Source organism: Myotis nattereri (genome assembly GCF_964212035.1).
Source record: "Myotis nattereri genome assembly, chromosome: 14".
Classification (NCBI taxonomy): domain Eukaryota; kingdom Metazoa; phylum Chordata; class Mammalia; order Chiroptera; family Vespertilionidae; genus Myotis; species Myotis nattereri.
This window is the reverse complement of record NC_138089.1, coordinates 4,597,578-4,613,621: the sequence shown is the minus strand read 5'-3', so window position 1 is coordinate 4,613,621 and position 16,044 is coordinate 4,597,578. Positions and strand designations below refer to the sequence as shown.

The 16,044-nt window shown below is 47.9% G+C and overlaps 1 protein-coding gene across 1 annotated transcript in view; it reads right to left on the bottom strand.

The window, feature by feature from the left end:
- Positions 1–1,238: 1,238 nt before the first annotated feature.
- The window catches only part of RYBP (RING1 and YY1 binding protein), an 87,649-nt gene continuing 72,843 nt past the window's right edge, over positions 1,239–16,044 (bottom strand). The window contains exons 3-5 of the mRNA XM_081105757.1: positions 2,309–2,485; positions 2,122–2,220; positions 1,239–1,731 (exon numbers count right to left, since the gene is read on the bottom strand). Of these exons, the coding sequence (XP_080961883.1) occupies positions 1,479–1,731; positions 2,122–2,220; positions 2,309–2,485 (529 nt within the window). The 3' untranslated portion in view covers positions 1,239–1,478. The remainder of the gene's footprint in view (positions 1,732–2,121; positions 2,221–2,308; positions 2,486–16,044) is intronic.

Here is a 16,044-nt window from a genome sequence, read left to right as displayed (position 1 = left end):
ACCAAATAAAGGAAGGTGACATCAAGTCCCCACAGTGACTCTGAAGTCTGGGAACCTGGACATGAGTGGTGGGAGTTACACAGAAGAGACCCTAATCCAAATGAGGCAAAACAAAGCATTTTAAAATGCCAGTGGGTAGAAACCTTAGTGGTCTTTGTTTTTGTCTCCCCGCTTCCACTGAGATAGTAAAAATGGGTGAAAAGAAACTTTACAACAGAGTTTACTCGCGTTATCGTCAGGCCCAGGAAGGAGACGGCAGGCTCCCAGAAGTGCCCTTCCCAGCAGGGAGGCGAGGCCTGCAGCTGACCACCTTTGTTCATCAGGACAAGAAAGGAGTGGAGTTTTAAGAAAGAAAAACAATTCCCACAACTGAATTGGTGGCATAAGGGACAGGAGGGCAGGAGGCAAACCAATTTCAATGACAAAACCACCAGGGCAATGCCCTGTGCGCGTGGTGTCATGGATTTGCTTCTTGTATCGACCAAAAATGCAGTTGAGTCCGTTTTAATCCTAAAGCTAAGCGACAATTTATAGACTGACCTCAGCCCCGAGCAGAGGCCTGGGAAGGGGTGGAGTCGCGTATGGAACCCCGTGTTTTCACGAGCGAGCGCCATGTGAGGAGAGCACTGTGCACACTACCGCGGTGCGCACAGCCCTTGGCCGGGGAGCGCGCTGGGTGCTGCTGATGGACAGAGCCTCCAGGCCGGAACCTGGGGTCAGCGCTTCCGCTGCAGGTGCCGGCTCTGGAGCAGTCCTGAAATGGGAGATCACATTGTTTAAAAACCTCTGTTTCCCTATCACCCAGTGCTCTTTAGACAGATGAGAGAGCCAAGCTGCCCGTGGGCGGGAAAACACCTCGTGTAAGACCGATTCTAATGCAATGTCTGCACTTCCGTAGAAGGGACTGTCCCGGGTCTGTAACTGTTCAAGGTTGTACTCACTTCACAGTGTATCAAGCACCAGCGTTGCCATGGATTGGTTTCAAATAACCCTTTATATATAATTTTATATTTATATATAGTTATATCAAAACTGATAGTACATAGTATAACTGGAAGAAAGAAATAAACTTAGGATATGCTGAGAGGATGGAGCTTGTGAACACAATAAATAAAAGTTCCCTCCCCCTCCCACCCCACCCCCAACAAAACAAAAACAAAAACCAGTTGTAATGTACATGGAAAATTGTGCACAGCAGATTTTTTTTTTTATATAAAAAGTAGATTCAGGAGCACATCCAATTATAAATGATTGTTAGGAAAATCATATAAAACAATGGAATACATAAAAGTGTCAAGAGTAATCGTCAGGGTGCGAAATTCCTCGGTGGCCAAATGCCCATGGCAAGCAGAAATGATCCTGGCAGCATCACCCACAGGTCGATGTCCACAGAAGGCTCTCCAGGTGCAGCAGCATGGGCAGGTGGAGATCTGAATTTCAGACCCTGATCCATAGTTTTCACAATTCCATGTGCAATTTCAGAAAGACTCGTCGTTCACTGCGGACAGGTCGCCCTTCGGAGTGGAGGAGCGGGAAGAGCCCTTGTCTGTGCTCTCCGACCCCGAGCTGCTCTGGTGCTGCTGTTCGGACCCTGCACTGGAGGTCACTGTGGAGGAGGAGGTGGAGGAGGAGCGCGTCTTTTCCTTAAAGTCTGTGATTATGACGGTGACGTTGCCCACAGTCACTGCCAGCTGCTGTGCAGTGCTCCTGTCCACATTTTTCAGTCGGGGCCTGAAAGCAACACCACAGGGAACAGCCAGTTACATAAGCTCTGGGTTAGGCGCGGTCTGGCAGACATCATCCACACAGAGATCCAGGACACCCCCACATACCACAGCTACCACAACACCTGCAGCTTAACCTCAGCAGTAACAGAAACCACTGCCTGTCAGCAAAGCTTCGGGCCACTCCAAAGTGATCATCAACGCATCTGTCCCATTTGGCCACAGTGGTGTAAAGTATTGCACACCCACGCACACACGCACGCACTCACGCAGCTCAGTCTCAGACCTAGTTCTCCACCCTACCCTCAGCCTATAAACCCACAGGCACAAAACCATCTGGTTCTTGAGGACTCAGTCCACCAGAGCAGCACTTGACCTTTGCAGTCTGTGTCAGTACCTTGAGGTGTGATTCGACTCGCTGGTCTTGGTTGTCGCATTCGCGGACTGTATGCTGTTTGCTTCACTCGGAGGGTCTTTCAGAATATCGGACTTTGGTCTAAAGGGGCGGGGCGCCAAAAGAGGTATTAAAGACAGCTTTGCTTCACCTGCAAAGTAACACGCAAGCTGAGTTACCCGGAACTTACTTTGTTTTCTTGTTGGTGTTTTTCTTGGTGACACTGGGACTAATTTCCTTATCTTTCTCGGGTTTCTCTTTGTCTTGCTTTTCAACTTTCTCCTTCTTCTCCTTCTTCGGGGGTGGTGGGGTGGCATACTGCTGTGCCACCTGCTGTGCCACCAGCTGAGAATTGATTCGAGGTTTTCTAAAACATTCAAGGAAAGACACACCGTTATTTGTTTTATAAATATCAGGTTTTATTTTGGTCTCCTAATTCCTCAGGTACTTTATTACTAGTATCTGGCATCTCAAAGCTCCATTACATGGTGCTATTTCTACATTCCTATCTCCATGTGGCATGGAGGAGTCCGTAAGACCTTTTTCCTTCTCACATTCACTTCTTGTACGTCTACCGTAAGGACAGGTGCAGGTGCTCACACAGCAGTGCACTGTCTCTCGGCCATAAAGGGCACTGCTTTGTTCCGAGAGTGCTCAGACCACCACTGCTTTTGAGCTGCCAAGATTATATGCCTGTCAGCTCACAAACACTCCCACTGCAGAGGGTCATCTCATTTCATTAGGTGGACACTGGTAATCCCTCAAAAAGAGGATAAAATTACAAGTATGACATTTCTCCTCAATGCAATGATTCCGATGTGGTCTGCTCCCTGCAGCTCTGTGATTGGCACGGACAACAGACAACACAGAGCAATAAAGGGGGTGAAGACTGAAAGTCAGTATAAAAAATCCTGAGATGATGATACATTCATTGTGATAGCAACCATCATGTCCTCACCAACCTCCAGCTGATGCTGGCTCTCAGCACACACCATTGTTTGCCAATTGTAAGTGGTGTCAAACACTTCTCACTCTGCACGACCATGCAGGCCCACGTGGGAAGGCAGAGCGGAAAGCCTGTACAGTACTCATCGTCAAAGACAGTCCACCCAGACCAGTGGTTCTCAACCTTCCTAATGCCGCGACCCTTTAATACAGTTCCTCATGTTGTGGTGACCCCCAATTTCATTGTTACAAATTGAACATAATTAAAGCATAGTGATTCATCACAAAACAGTATGTAATTATAGATGTGTTTTCCGATGGTCTTAGGTGACCCCTGTGAAAGGGTCGTTCGACCCACAGGTTGAGAACCGCTGACCTAGACGGACATGTACCGCGTAATAAACTCTCTGAGAACAAGGCAGGGAAGCAAACATAAAATGGATCCGTTCATGAGGTGAAACGACTAGCTGCCACAATTAACCATGTCCTCAGACCCTACAGGATGGAGGCCTGGACAAAAGAAAAGCAAACGTAAAAAAAAGAAAACAACGAGAGTTGCTGGATCCATGGCCACCCTGCGCTAGGCAGAGTCTGCTTTGAGCGCTCAGTGGCGTGTGCCTTTGCCAGAAACATGCCAACAAAGTGGCACGCTCGGAGCCAGTTCCCTGGGCTCCGGCAGCACAGGCCACGGTCGGCTGCCGCCCCATGGAAGCCCGTCAGGTACACCTCACCCCTGATAACAAACGGCCGCATGCACGTGGCAAGGGCTTCAAACACATGTGGGAGTGTCCCTAGAAAGGAAGGGAGGGACTCACTCTAAGCCTGGCCCCCAAACACGCCCAGCCACGCCCCCCTCCCCAGCAGTAGCTGCCTCTTTCTCGGGCTCTAACCAAGCAGCAGTAGCCATTCTGAGCCTCTCTTCCTTCGAGGAGAAGGTGACTACGGGCACCCTCATAAAGAAGGTCATGCATCTCACAGATGCTAGCTGGGAACACAACAGCTCGCCGTCTACAGGGATCCCCAAGCATGTCCGTCCGTGAGCCATCCACACTAACCAGACTCAGCCAGTGCTAACACTGTGACCAATCCATTAAAACTAAGAAAAACTACACCTTGAGGGAGAATTCCCACTCGCCAGTATGTGTGCTTTACTCCAGGGAAAAGAGGACACCTGGGCACCAGTCCACTCCAGGACGCCTGCCCCATCTATGATGTCACTACCACTGGGCACTGTAACTGCCAATCAACTGTATACTCCTCAATGGCAAAACTGCATCCTAATCATCTTTGTTACTAACATTATCTACGGGGTAAAGAAAGAACAAACAACATTGCAGAGAAAAACGAAGCAGAATGAGGACTGAGGAGAGGCGCCAAACTCTGGTGACACAGGAAGTCACTGCGACTTTCAGAGCAGGCCCCATGCGCGCAGAGACCAGGGCACCGGGGACCACCGGGGGTAATTCAGAGCCAATGGGAGCCTTCTTGGACAACCTCCTAGAAGGGTGAGCAGGCTGGAGATTTCTATAGGAAAGGGAGACACGCTGTGTTGTGCACCGAGTTGGGAGTTAATCCAGGGGCAGGAGAGAAAGCACCACTCAAGAAGAACTGGGGAAGATGGGGGGACACGTTTCCTGAGACAGGAAGGGGATATTAGAGGAGATGTCGCGGAATATGGAAATGAAAAAGCAGAGAGGAGATTCAGAAACCATGGGCACTGGAAATGGCGCTGGTTGGTGGGCAGCAGGCAGAGCAGCTGGTGATGAGCATAGAGAAAGGGACACTGCCTCTCACACGCAGCCTGAATGGCCTCAGTGCAGTGTGCTGTATGGACGCTCAGCTGCCCGGCCAGCTTATCCAGAAGGGCCATCCCCTACCCAGCAGTCCACTCGGCTAGGGGCATCCTGGACACTAGGGGAGCTGCCCATTGCCATGTCTCTGCCAAGGGCAATCCTCTACGCGTCGGCAAACACACCCTCAGAATTCTTCAGCCCAGTACCACAATCCAGGATCGGCAGTGCAAATGTACATGTGCAGGCGGTGAGATGAGCTCCACTTCTCAGCAGGCAGCACGTGTGCCCAGCGTGCGCACGCTCTCCCGTGCGCCTAAGAAAATGAGGGGTCGAATGGTCAAGTGCCTCTCTCCGCTAATGGTCAGCCAAACAAAATTTCACAAATGAGGAGGAGCCAAGGCTATCTGGGATCTGCCTGCTATCAAGAAACTAGTGGTCCAGTGCACAGATTCGTACACATTGAAAGGAAATTAATTAGAAAGTGGCTGGCAGGGCAGGACTGGGCAAGACGGGCTGGACACATCCTGGAGCCAATCTCCCGGGTCAGCCACACCTGGGGCAGAGCCGCAGCTCGAGGGGCATCTGCAGTCACCGCAGCTCAGCAGTAAACCAGATTCGGGCCAACAGTGCTCCAGCAACAACATAACCCACGGTCAAAGGCGAATTCGCACAGCCCTGTGAGGAATCGGGCTCCCTCCTCTCTGGTTCTGGGTGCGTCATCCAAGAACCACCACTGCCAAGTCACTGCAGCTCGGCAGCTCCTGCGCTGAGTGTCTGCCCCCTGGTGGTCAGTGCGTGTCATACCTAACGGACGGTCCCTTAGCCTTTTATATATACTAAAGGCCCGGTGCACAGATTCATGCATATTGAAAGGAAATTAATTAGAAGGTGGTCGGGTGGAGCGGAACTGGGAGAGATGGGCCAAACGTGCCCTGGAGCCAGCCTTCCACAGTCCCTCCCCAGCCGGCCTCACCTGGGGCGGTGCTGGGGCTCGAAGGGTGTCTGTGGAGTGAGCAGGGTCCCTCCAGCAGGTGGGGTCCCTCAACCTGACCTGTGGGGATTGGACCAAAACTGGCAGTCCAACTCTGGAAGGGTTCCGGAGTTCGAGAGGGCACTCTGCAGAGATGCTGTCGCCTGTCAGCTCCTGTGTTGAGCGGCTGCCCCCTGGTGGTCAGTGCGTGCTCATAGCTACCGGCTGGTCATCCGGTCCCTTAGACTTTTATATATATAGATATTACAGCTGCTATTTCAAGTTAATTCTCCCAGGGCCTAGGGATATGGGTGAGGTAGGAAAATACACCTGACTTGTTTGGAAAAGGCCCACAGTGCTTCTGAACAAAGCACACTAACACTTATTGGCTCAAAAGGCAGCACAGCCCCTTTCAAGGGGAAGGTAAGGGAAACTAGTGAGAGACCTCCCACAAAACCTTTTGCTCTTGCAGTGAAGGCGCTACGTATCCCAACTGCTCTGGCAGCGCTTGCCATCTGTCCCCTCTGGGTTTCTAGGCTAATGTGTTCTGACTATGTGTGACAGAATGGAAAGGGCCAATCTCCAGGAACAGAGCTACACACACTTCACTCCTGCGAGGCCCAAAGCCAGCTAGTTTCCAGGGCAGACATTACAAGCTGCACCTCAAGTCCAAGAGGCAGAGTGGTCCACAGGCAGCCCAGACAGGCACACCATACAGCTGGATTTAGCACAACATCCTCTAGAGGAGGAATTCTATTTCCACTTTTTAAAAAAATATTTATTTTATTTATTTTTTACAGAGAGGAAAGGAGAGGAATAGAGAGTTTGAAACATTGATGAGAGAGAAACATCGATCAGCTGCCTCTTGCACAGCCCCTCCTGGGGATGTGCCCGCAACCAAGGTACATGCCTTTAACCGGAATCAAACCTGGGACCCTTCAGTCCGTAGGCCAACGTTCTATCCACTGACCCAAACCGGTTAGAGCTATTTCCACTTTTAAAATGAAGACAGAAACATAGCTAAGGGTTAGTTAAGTGGCTGAGCTGGGATTTTTTAACCCAAATCCATCTGGACTTCCCATGGGTTCCTCTTATGAAGGAACTGCAAATGAGTCTCTCTACTTTGGAAGAGCCCAGACTTGTTTTTAGGTGTGTGTGTGTGTGTGTGTGGGGGGGGGGGGGGGTGGGAGGGGGTGGGCGCAGCTCCAGCAGAAGCTACTAGGGATGAAAAGCCCAGGTCAACCCCAGGCTATGGTTTAGACACCTCCCGAGAGTCCCACTGTCCTCACTCGTCTCACCAGCTTTACTCTGGCAAGAAGAGACCACTGGGGTGTCCTTCAGAGAAGGGAAAAGGGCAGGAGAAGCTGGCAAGAATGTCTCCCCCTGTCTGTAAGGAATGAACCCTGATCAGACAGTGAACACTGCTGACCCTGACAAAGAGTCCTTCCCACAGTTTAGCTGCTCAATGAAGTCTTCCCCGAGTCACACAACAAACTGCCAACAGCTCATTGGATGGGTGGAACTTTCAACCTGTTGTAGGAAAGTCAATGCTTGATGCGGGTCTCCATAATGACCCGTTTCCCGACTCACAAACCTTCAGTGAGCAATTAACAGCCGCCACCATATAGTGGGAAACACTAGATGACAGCACATGGCTTACAGCTGTTGGTGCTTAAGCCTCCATCACTACCACCAAACAAATAAAAAGCCCTATTTGACCAGAAATGCTATCAACAGGGGGCCTGGTTTCCTGTATGAGTAAGTTTGGCACTAAACGAGTTTTTTGTATCTTCTTCTTCAAAACTATATATCTTTAAACAAAATAAGCAGACAAGCAGAACAGAAACAGACTCACAGACACAGAAAACATTTTGACAGTTCCTAGATTGAAGGGGGGTTGGGAGGATGTGTGAAAAAGGTGAAGGAAGTAAGAAGTTACAGAACAATCACAGGGATGTAAAGTACAGCACAGGGAATATAGTCAATAATCCTATCTAATAATAGACAAACATGGTAATTAACTGTACCTCTGACACGCTTCCCACTGGCTAATCAGAGTGATATGCAAATTAACTGCCAACCAAGATGGCACCGGCAGCCAGGCAGCTGAAGCGAACATGACGCTTGCTTGCTCCAGTGGCGGAGGAAGCCAAGGTTCCCCGCCTGCCGCTGCCGGCCTCTGAGCTGCACTTTAAGAAACAATGTTGCAATTATAGAAGCTAAACAAACCCCAGAAACCTGCTTTCAGCCAGCCGGGCCTCAGAGCTGGAGCTGCAACAGTGTTTCAATTATAGAAGCCAAACAAACCCAGATACCTGCTTTCAGCAGCTGAGCCTCAGAGCTAAAGCCGGCTCTCAGTCCCAGTGACAGCCATAGAAGGTAAATAAATCCCAGAATAAAAAAAAAAAGAAAAAAAGAAGAGGTTGGGAGCTTCAGTCACCCGCCAGCCTGAAAATGGCCCTCACCCAGACTGGCCAGGCACCCCAGTGGGGACCCCCAACCTGAAGGGGTGTGACCAGCTGCAAACAGCCATCATCCCCTCATCCAGGCTGGCCAGGCACCCAAGCGGGACCCTCACCCTGATCCGGAACACCCTTCAGGGCAAACCAGCCGGCCCCCACCCGTGCACCAGGCCTCTAACCTATATAGTAAAAGGGTAATATGCAAACTGACCCTAACAGCAAAAAGACTGGGAATGACTGGTCACTATGACACACACTGACCACCAGGGGGCAGACGCTCAATGCAGGAGCTGCCCTCTGGTGGTCAGGGCGCTCTCACATGGGAGGAGCTCTGCTCAGCCACAAGCCAGACTGATGGCTGCCAGTATAGCGGTGATGGTGGGAGCCTCTCCTGCCTCCTCAGCAGCGCTAAGGATGTCCGACTGCAGTTTAGGCCTGCTCCCTGCTGGCAATTGGACATCCCCCGAGGGCTGCCGGGCTGCCAGAGGGATGTCTGATTGCTAGCTTAGGCCCAATCCCCCCAGGGAGTGGGCCTAAGCCAGCAGGTGGTCATCCCCTGAGGGGTCCCAGACTGCAAGAGGGCACAGGCTGGGCTGAAGGGCTCCCTTTCCCCCGAGTGCACAAATTTTTGTGCACCAGGCCTCTAGTCCTATATAATAAAAGCCTGATATGCTAAGTGTCCGGTCATTCAGTTGGCCATTTAACTGATCAAAGCGTAATATACTAATGATATGCTAAGGTCAGTCAACTGCTTGCTATGACGTGCACTGACCACGGGGGGGGGGGGGGGGGGGGGGGCGGCAAATGCTTCCACTGGTAGGTTAGCTTGCTGCTGTGGTCTGGACGATTGAACTGAGCAAGATGGGCCAGACAGGCCCTAGAGTCCTCCCACAGGCCCTCCCTGGCTGGTCAACCTCCCACGTTCCTCCCTGGCCCCGATCCTGCCCCAGTAGGGTCCCTCGACCTGGCCTGCACCCTCTCGCAATCGGGGACACCTCAGGGGATGTCAGAGAGCTGGTTTCGTCCCAATGGCAGAATGACTGGTTGCTATGACACACACTGACCACCAGGCGGCAGACAACAAAGGAGCTGCCCCTTGGTGGTCAGTGCGCTCCCACAAGGGGAGCGCTGTTCGGCCAGAAGCCGGGCTTAAGGCCAGTGAGCGCAGCAGCGGTGGCAGGAGCATCTCCTGCCTCCATGGCAGCGCGAAGGATGTCCTACCGACGGCTTAGGCCCACTACCCATGGGCCTAAGCCAGCAGTTGGACATCCCCCGAGGGCTCCCAGACTGCGAGAGGGTGCATGCTGGGCTGAGGGACAACCCCCCCCCCCGCCCCCCCCCCCGAGTGCACAAATTTCGTGCACCGGGCATCTAGTATTGTAATAATTATGTACGGTGTCAGGTGGATACTAGACTTACTGGGGTGGATCACTATATAAGTTATATAAATGTCTTCATTGCTATGCTATACACCTGAAATTAATATAATATTGTATGTCAACTGTAATTAAAAAATAAGACCATTTTTTACGGAAAAATGTGGCTTCTTAAAATTATTTTATAAGATTTGTTTTTACTTCAATAGAGTTTACAAATGAAAATCTGTTATGAAACTGCAATAAACAGACATCATCAGAAAAATGTCTATTTATTTGCATTCAAACAGCTAATATTTCAGAAAAGTCTATTCAATAAAAAATGAAGTAAATCTTTACCTGGAGACATCAATTTGAAAAGGCAAAATTTCAGAGTTCGAGCATACATGAACGAGATCACAAAACAATATCCCTTTCAGGGTTGTTTTGGTATGTGTACCGTGCCGTTGGGGAACATAGGCAAAACCCTACTTTTTTAAAGAGACAAGTCTACCGTATACCTTTTCCTTCTTTACTCTTGAGCACTGGGGGACCTGAGATCTTGCCACTCGTTTCTCAATGTGCTTCTCCATACCTCAGTGACCACAAGCAACAAGGCAGACATGTCCTGTGGTTCAGGCAATCAAGAGCAAGAGGCATCTCTAACAAATCCTAGCTTTGCCTATGGTCAACTCTTCCTAATTTATCATCTGTGCCTTTTGCCAACTTACAGAATTCCATCTGGTGCTGCACTTTTCATTTAAAATCACCAAAGGCTCTAAAATCAGACAATTCATCCATCAAGAAGGAGGGGGTTATAAAAGGTATTCAAATGGCCCTAGCTGATTTGGCTCAGTGGATAGAGCATCAGCCCATGGACTGAAGGGTCACAGGTTCGATTCCATGCCCTGGTCCTCGGGTTACGTGCGGGAGGCAATCAATCAATGTGTCTCACATCACTGTATCTCCCTCTGTCTCTCTCCCTCCCTCCCACTCTCTCTAAGAATCAGTGGGAAAATGATCCTCGGGTGACATCTTCAGGTTAGCTTCCACTGCCCTGGAGTTCTTTGGACATGGCCTCTACAAGGCCCCAACCCCCTCCTTTGCCCTGGCCATCTGTTTGTTGAGGAATGAACAACTTCAAGAGTTTAACGACTCTGTGGATGCCTTTCTACTAAGCTCACTCAATCAGGAGCCCTGATTCTTTATGACATCACCCCATGGTACTGTAAGCACAAGCCTCTCCACGTGACCCATTTTCCTATCCCTACACTCAACAGATCTTTCTAAACATGTGCATTGGGCCGGCTGGGACAGGGATGAATTTTTGCATTACTGATATCCCAAAACATAAAGTACCAGCTGGGAAAAAAAGCAAAGTATTCTGTGCATGGCCGTGATTCAGTAACACTCACTAAAACAGTCTAAAAATAAGATAGGAATAACAGTAAATTCAACCTCAGGAAACTGGGTAGGCCAAATGTGTAAAAATGCTTTATAAATGAAACAAAATTTTTCTTTGCAAAAGCACCTGTTAAACCACAATGAGGTTAATAAATCTGATCTTTGAACTAATCTGCATATAATAATGCATTCCAAATTGTAAACAACCAAACTGCAAATACATTTGTAGACTACAATCCACTTTTAAATTGGGTAAAGCCTGCATTATCTCTAAGGCAATGTAAGTGTTAAACATGGAGGGTTTGTCTTTCCCAACAATACCTTCCACTGAACAGAATGCTCCTGGCCTTGATGACTAATACTGAAGAGGCCAACAGGAACTACTTGTTTTCTGTTTATTTTACCCAGCTCCCAATTCATTCAATTTTGGGAAATATCAAAGATAATGGGGAAGAGAAGAGGAGAAATGCTGTGAGTAGAACCCAAAAGAGTTCTAACTCCAACATTAGCAACCATGAGACCTTATGTCGAATGGATTCGAGATTTATCGGATGACCACTTGGTAAATTATGTAAGGTCAATCACTAGTGTGTACACCGGAAACTAATATAGTATTGTATGTCATCTGCACCTGAAAAGTAAAAAGTGCTTTAAATGTAAAAGTAAATCCAACACACACACTGAGACCTTAATGGGTGATAGAAGACATTTTAAAAATCTAGAAATGCATAGGACAGATTTAAAGTAAGTAGGCTACTTTTAGGGCTCTTTCCCCTCCAACTGTATTTTTTGTTAAATGACTAATGCCCCGCTTTAGCCTCAGCAATTCTAAAAGATAAGTTAGCCACTAAAAAAGAGAGGGTAACAACCAGACCAGAGAGAATCAGAATTTCTAGACTATTAGTCTGATATCCTTTCACCTACACCATGCTAGGCTGAATGGTTCTTTTAAATAAAAGATTTTAATACCTTAAAGTTTTCTGTACCTTTTTCATATTTGTTGTGGTGTTATAGTTCAGTATTACAAAGAATCACCAATGTGATCCCGATGAAGAATAACACATGAGAAAATATGGTAGATAATTTGGTTTATAAGCAAATTCCCAGGAAGTTTCCAGATAAGTGCTTTCTTTTCGGTCATTTTATTTTTTAATTATTTTCTTATTGGTTTTAGAGAGAAAGGGGGAGTGAGAGAGAGACAGAAATATCAATGATGAGAAAGAATCATTGATCGCCTGCCTCCTGCAGTCTCCTACTGGGGATCCAGTCCGCAACCTGGGCATGTGCCCTGACCAGGAATCGATCTATGATCTCCTGTTTCATAGGTCGATGCTCAACCACTGAGCCCCACCGGCTGGGCATCTGCAGTCATTTTAAAGGACTGATGATCTTGAGAACATTGGACACATATTCATCTGTTCAGCTATGGGGAGATGAATCCACAACACCAGCCTAAGTCTTCCCTGACGCAGGAAAGAAGACCTCGTACTAGGGGTTAGACCAGCCGTGGGCCGGATTCGGCCCGTTTGAAATGAATAAAACTAAAAAGAAAAAAGACCGTACCCTTTTATGTAATGATGTTTACTTTGAATTTATATTAGTTCACACAAACACTCCATCCATGCTTTTGTTCTAGCCCTCCGGTCCAGTTTAAGAACCCATTGTGGCCCTCGAGTCAAAAAGTTTGCCCACCCCTGGGGTAGACCCAGTGACAGTGGTGCCATTCAGCTGGCTGGTGGAGGCCCCTGTCTACATGGCTCAGCCCTGGCGGGCCTTGCTCTGGGAAGATGAGTGCTCATGGCCAGAGCTGCTCTTGCCATAGTGTCAGGCCATGAAGCCAACATCATCAAACAAGGATGACTCAGAGGCTCACTGTCGCTGTGCTGGATCACACATGGCATGGCATTACTAATTTCCCTCTGCTCCCCAAATCATCTTGTCTTTTTGGTTTTTTCTCTCCTAAATAGTTCTTTACCCTCTCATGTAAGCACTTGTCTTCATGAAATTTCTCAACTCCTCTGGCTCATCTTCTAGAATGAGCCAGTGGGTGATATGAAAGGGTCTTCAGTTTGTCTTCTAGGTTATTCTTCCCATCAGTACATAGCCTTCACTCAGGAGAACTGCTGCTCTGTATCAGAAAACTAGTTATTTCCCCTCAAACTGACTACAAATTACTCAATTAAAAAAAACTTATGGACATGAAAACAGTGTGGTGGTTGTGGGGTGAAGAGGGGGATGGAGAGAGGGTACAGGGGGAGATAAATGGTGACGGGGGAAAAATAAAATTAGTGGGGGGGAGAAGACAAGCTGTCCCCTTTCTCCACCTATCCTTCCTTCTGTCACCTTCACATGCTAGGCAGGTATGGACTTTGAGTATGACAGCCTTTGGACTTTTATCCAGACCTAGCTAACACAGATAAATTACTCAAAATGTGGACACACCTAATTTAACAGTGCTTAAGTCGATTAAATAAGGTCAAGTTCACTTAGTTGTTGCCATAATGTATGCATATACAGCATGTAGATATTCAACAAAATAATTCCCTTAAAAGTAATCTATACATTTCAAAGCAGTACTACTCCAGTGGTGGAGGCACCGCCCACCGGCCTCAGTGCTGGGCTCAGTGGGAAGCTGCACAAGCAGAAGCTATGGCGGCCCTCCCTCCCGGCCGCGGCCCTCCCTCCCGGCCCCTGGCTCTAGAGGTGGAGCCCTCACAGTCAGCCAGGCTGTGCAGCAGCAACAACAGCACTAAGCACGCTCACTGACTTACCCCGCTTTTCCTGCATGTTTCAGGCAGAATTTGGGTTTTGCAGATATTCCTTTTAAAACAGGATGCCTTTAGGAGGCCACCAGACTTCAACTGTACAATATACATGGCACCACACGCCCACTCCCCACATACAACTTGGTTAGGGACAACTGGTTCCAACAGAACATATCATTCTTAACGTAACAGACAGCAGAATCAGAAATGTCCTACTCTAGATTCACAATGATCATTTTGGATATTCAGATCTCATGTCCTGAAAGCACACTTAGTTGACATATAACTGAGCACTACTAAGTGTGGGCGGTAGGACTTTTCTGCAACTCAGGAACATACATCAGTCAAAGGAGCTACAAGTAGCTTAGATTCTTAAAAACAAAACATCTATTTCATAAGCCAACCTGGCAACAACAGATAAGTGTTAGCCTCCTAGGGGTCCTCAAAACCCTTGGGGGTGGGAGCAGGAGCGGGGGAGGCTACAAGGCCACAACTATTTCCATAATAGTTTTGTTTTCTATAATAATTCTAAGACATTACTAGACAGGGCTGAAAATAAAAATTTTAAGCTCACTAAACACCCAAACAACTTTCAAGAAGTGGGCTTAAGGTATTTTAACCAGACTATAGATCTGGCTCCCTCTCCCCTGTGGTGCCTAAAATAATTTTATTGTGGTCATTCAAATAGTTTAAGTAAATATCCCATAATAAAGGTGCCCTTTGGATCTCACACAGCATTTCCCCAGAAGCAAGCCCACTGAAAAAGAATATACAACGCGGGCCAAACCCTCAGAGCAAGGCCAGACCTCTGCTGAGGACTGGGTCTGAGCAGCAGTGCAAGGTCACTGGCAACCTGAGCCAGTGTGAGTGTCACAGCAGCGACGGCACTGCAAGCAGGGCTAGTGGAGACACACCTTTCTTCACCGGCCATGTCTCTGAGCAGGAAAGCTCATGGCGGCCTCCAATGTCTACTCTCTCTGGGCCACCTCCCGTGCTCCTCAAACCCTGCTGGGGTGAAGAAGCAGAGATGCCACATGCCTTCTGTCGTCTCCCCTTTGGCATTCTGGCTTCCGGTTCACATTCTTTAGAGAGACTTTTCCGGGGACCTAGTGCGTGCTGAGACAGGTGCTGCTTATGCTCGCATGGTGTGGCTATGTGCTCATTCCCATGGAGCTGATAAGACGTGACACCACAGACGTCAGCGGCCTGGACCTCTGGTGAAGGCCCCTTGTGTTTATGGGGTGCAGCCTGCACACAAGCCGGGCCATAGGACTTCACAGGTGGTGCCTGAGCTCTCCCCTCTACGCTCTCTCCTCTACTTCCTGTATTTCTTCTGGATCGAACTTGGTGATCTCAGATGAGTTACATGCTCTCCAAAACTGGTGTTTTCTCACCGGGAGAGACTAGAGTAAACCATTCCTACCCTTCCTGTAGCTCGGACACTTGTATTCAATATTTAATAAAGACAACTGAAGATACCATTTGTTCTTAAGGCACACCAGGCAAACTTGCAGTTTATGCTGTTAGTAACTCATTTAGTCCTTTTTTTGCAAGTCAGAAATAAGCATCATGACACACATTCTACAAACTAGAACTATAGTGTCAGTTTAGTGACTTTGATATGACCTCGTCCTCCCCCTCAAAAGATATACAAAATTACCTTTTAAGTCATGTCAATGATTTAAGAGGAATCACAGAAACTACAAATCTCTAAGCAAACCATATCTTCAAATAAACTTGATGATGAATCAGTTCTTTCTCCAAGTAACACTACACTAAAGCAATCCAATATGCTCTACAAATTACTTCATAGTTGTCAAAATTCCATTTAAAATGCATTTAACCATTTTGAAATTACAGCTCATGTCACAAAAACTGGGCACTTGCAAAACACACAAAAGAATTAGTAATTCTTCAAAGAATAAAAAGCTATGAGGTAATTCAAAGAAATCCAAGGACTAATAAATCAATTGCTCTCTTCAGGTCTTGGTTTCCTCACCAGTAAAATTTAAGGAGCTCGACTCTTGAAAGAATCCCTTCAATTCTACTCCTTCCAATAGAAACATGCAGACTAGAAAATGACAGTTCTAACCAACAGCCTCCTTCATGGTCAAGTCATGTTCTAATGGGCCTCCTCAATCACTGGTGATCAAAGCTTTCGGAAAGCCTGTCACCACTTCAGAAGATGTCTAATTTAGGGTTTCTCACCCACAGTGCTGCTGCTGTGTCGGA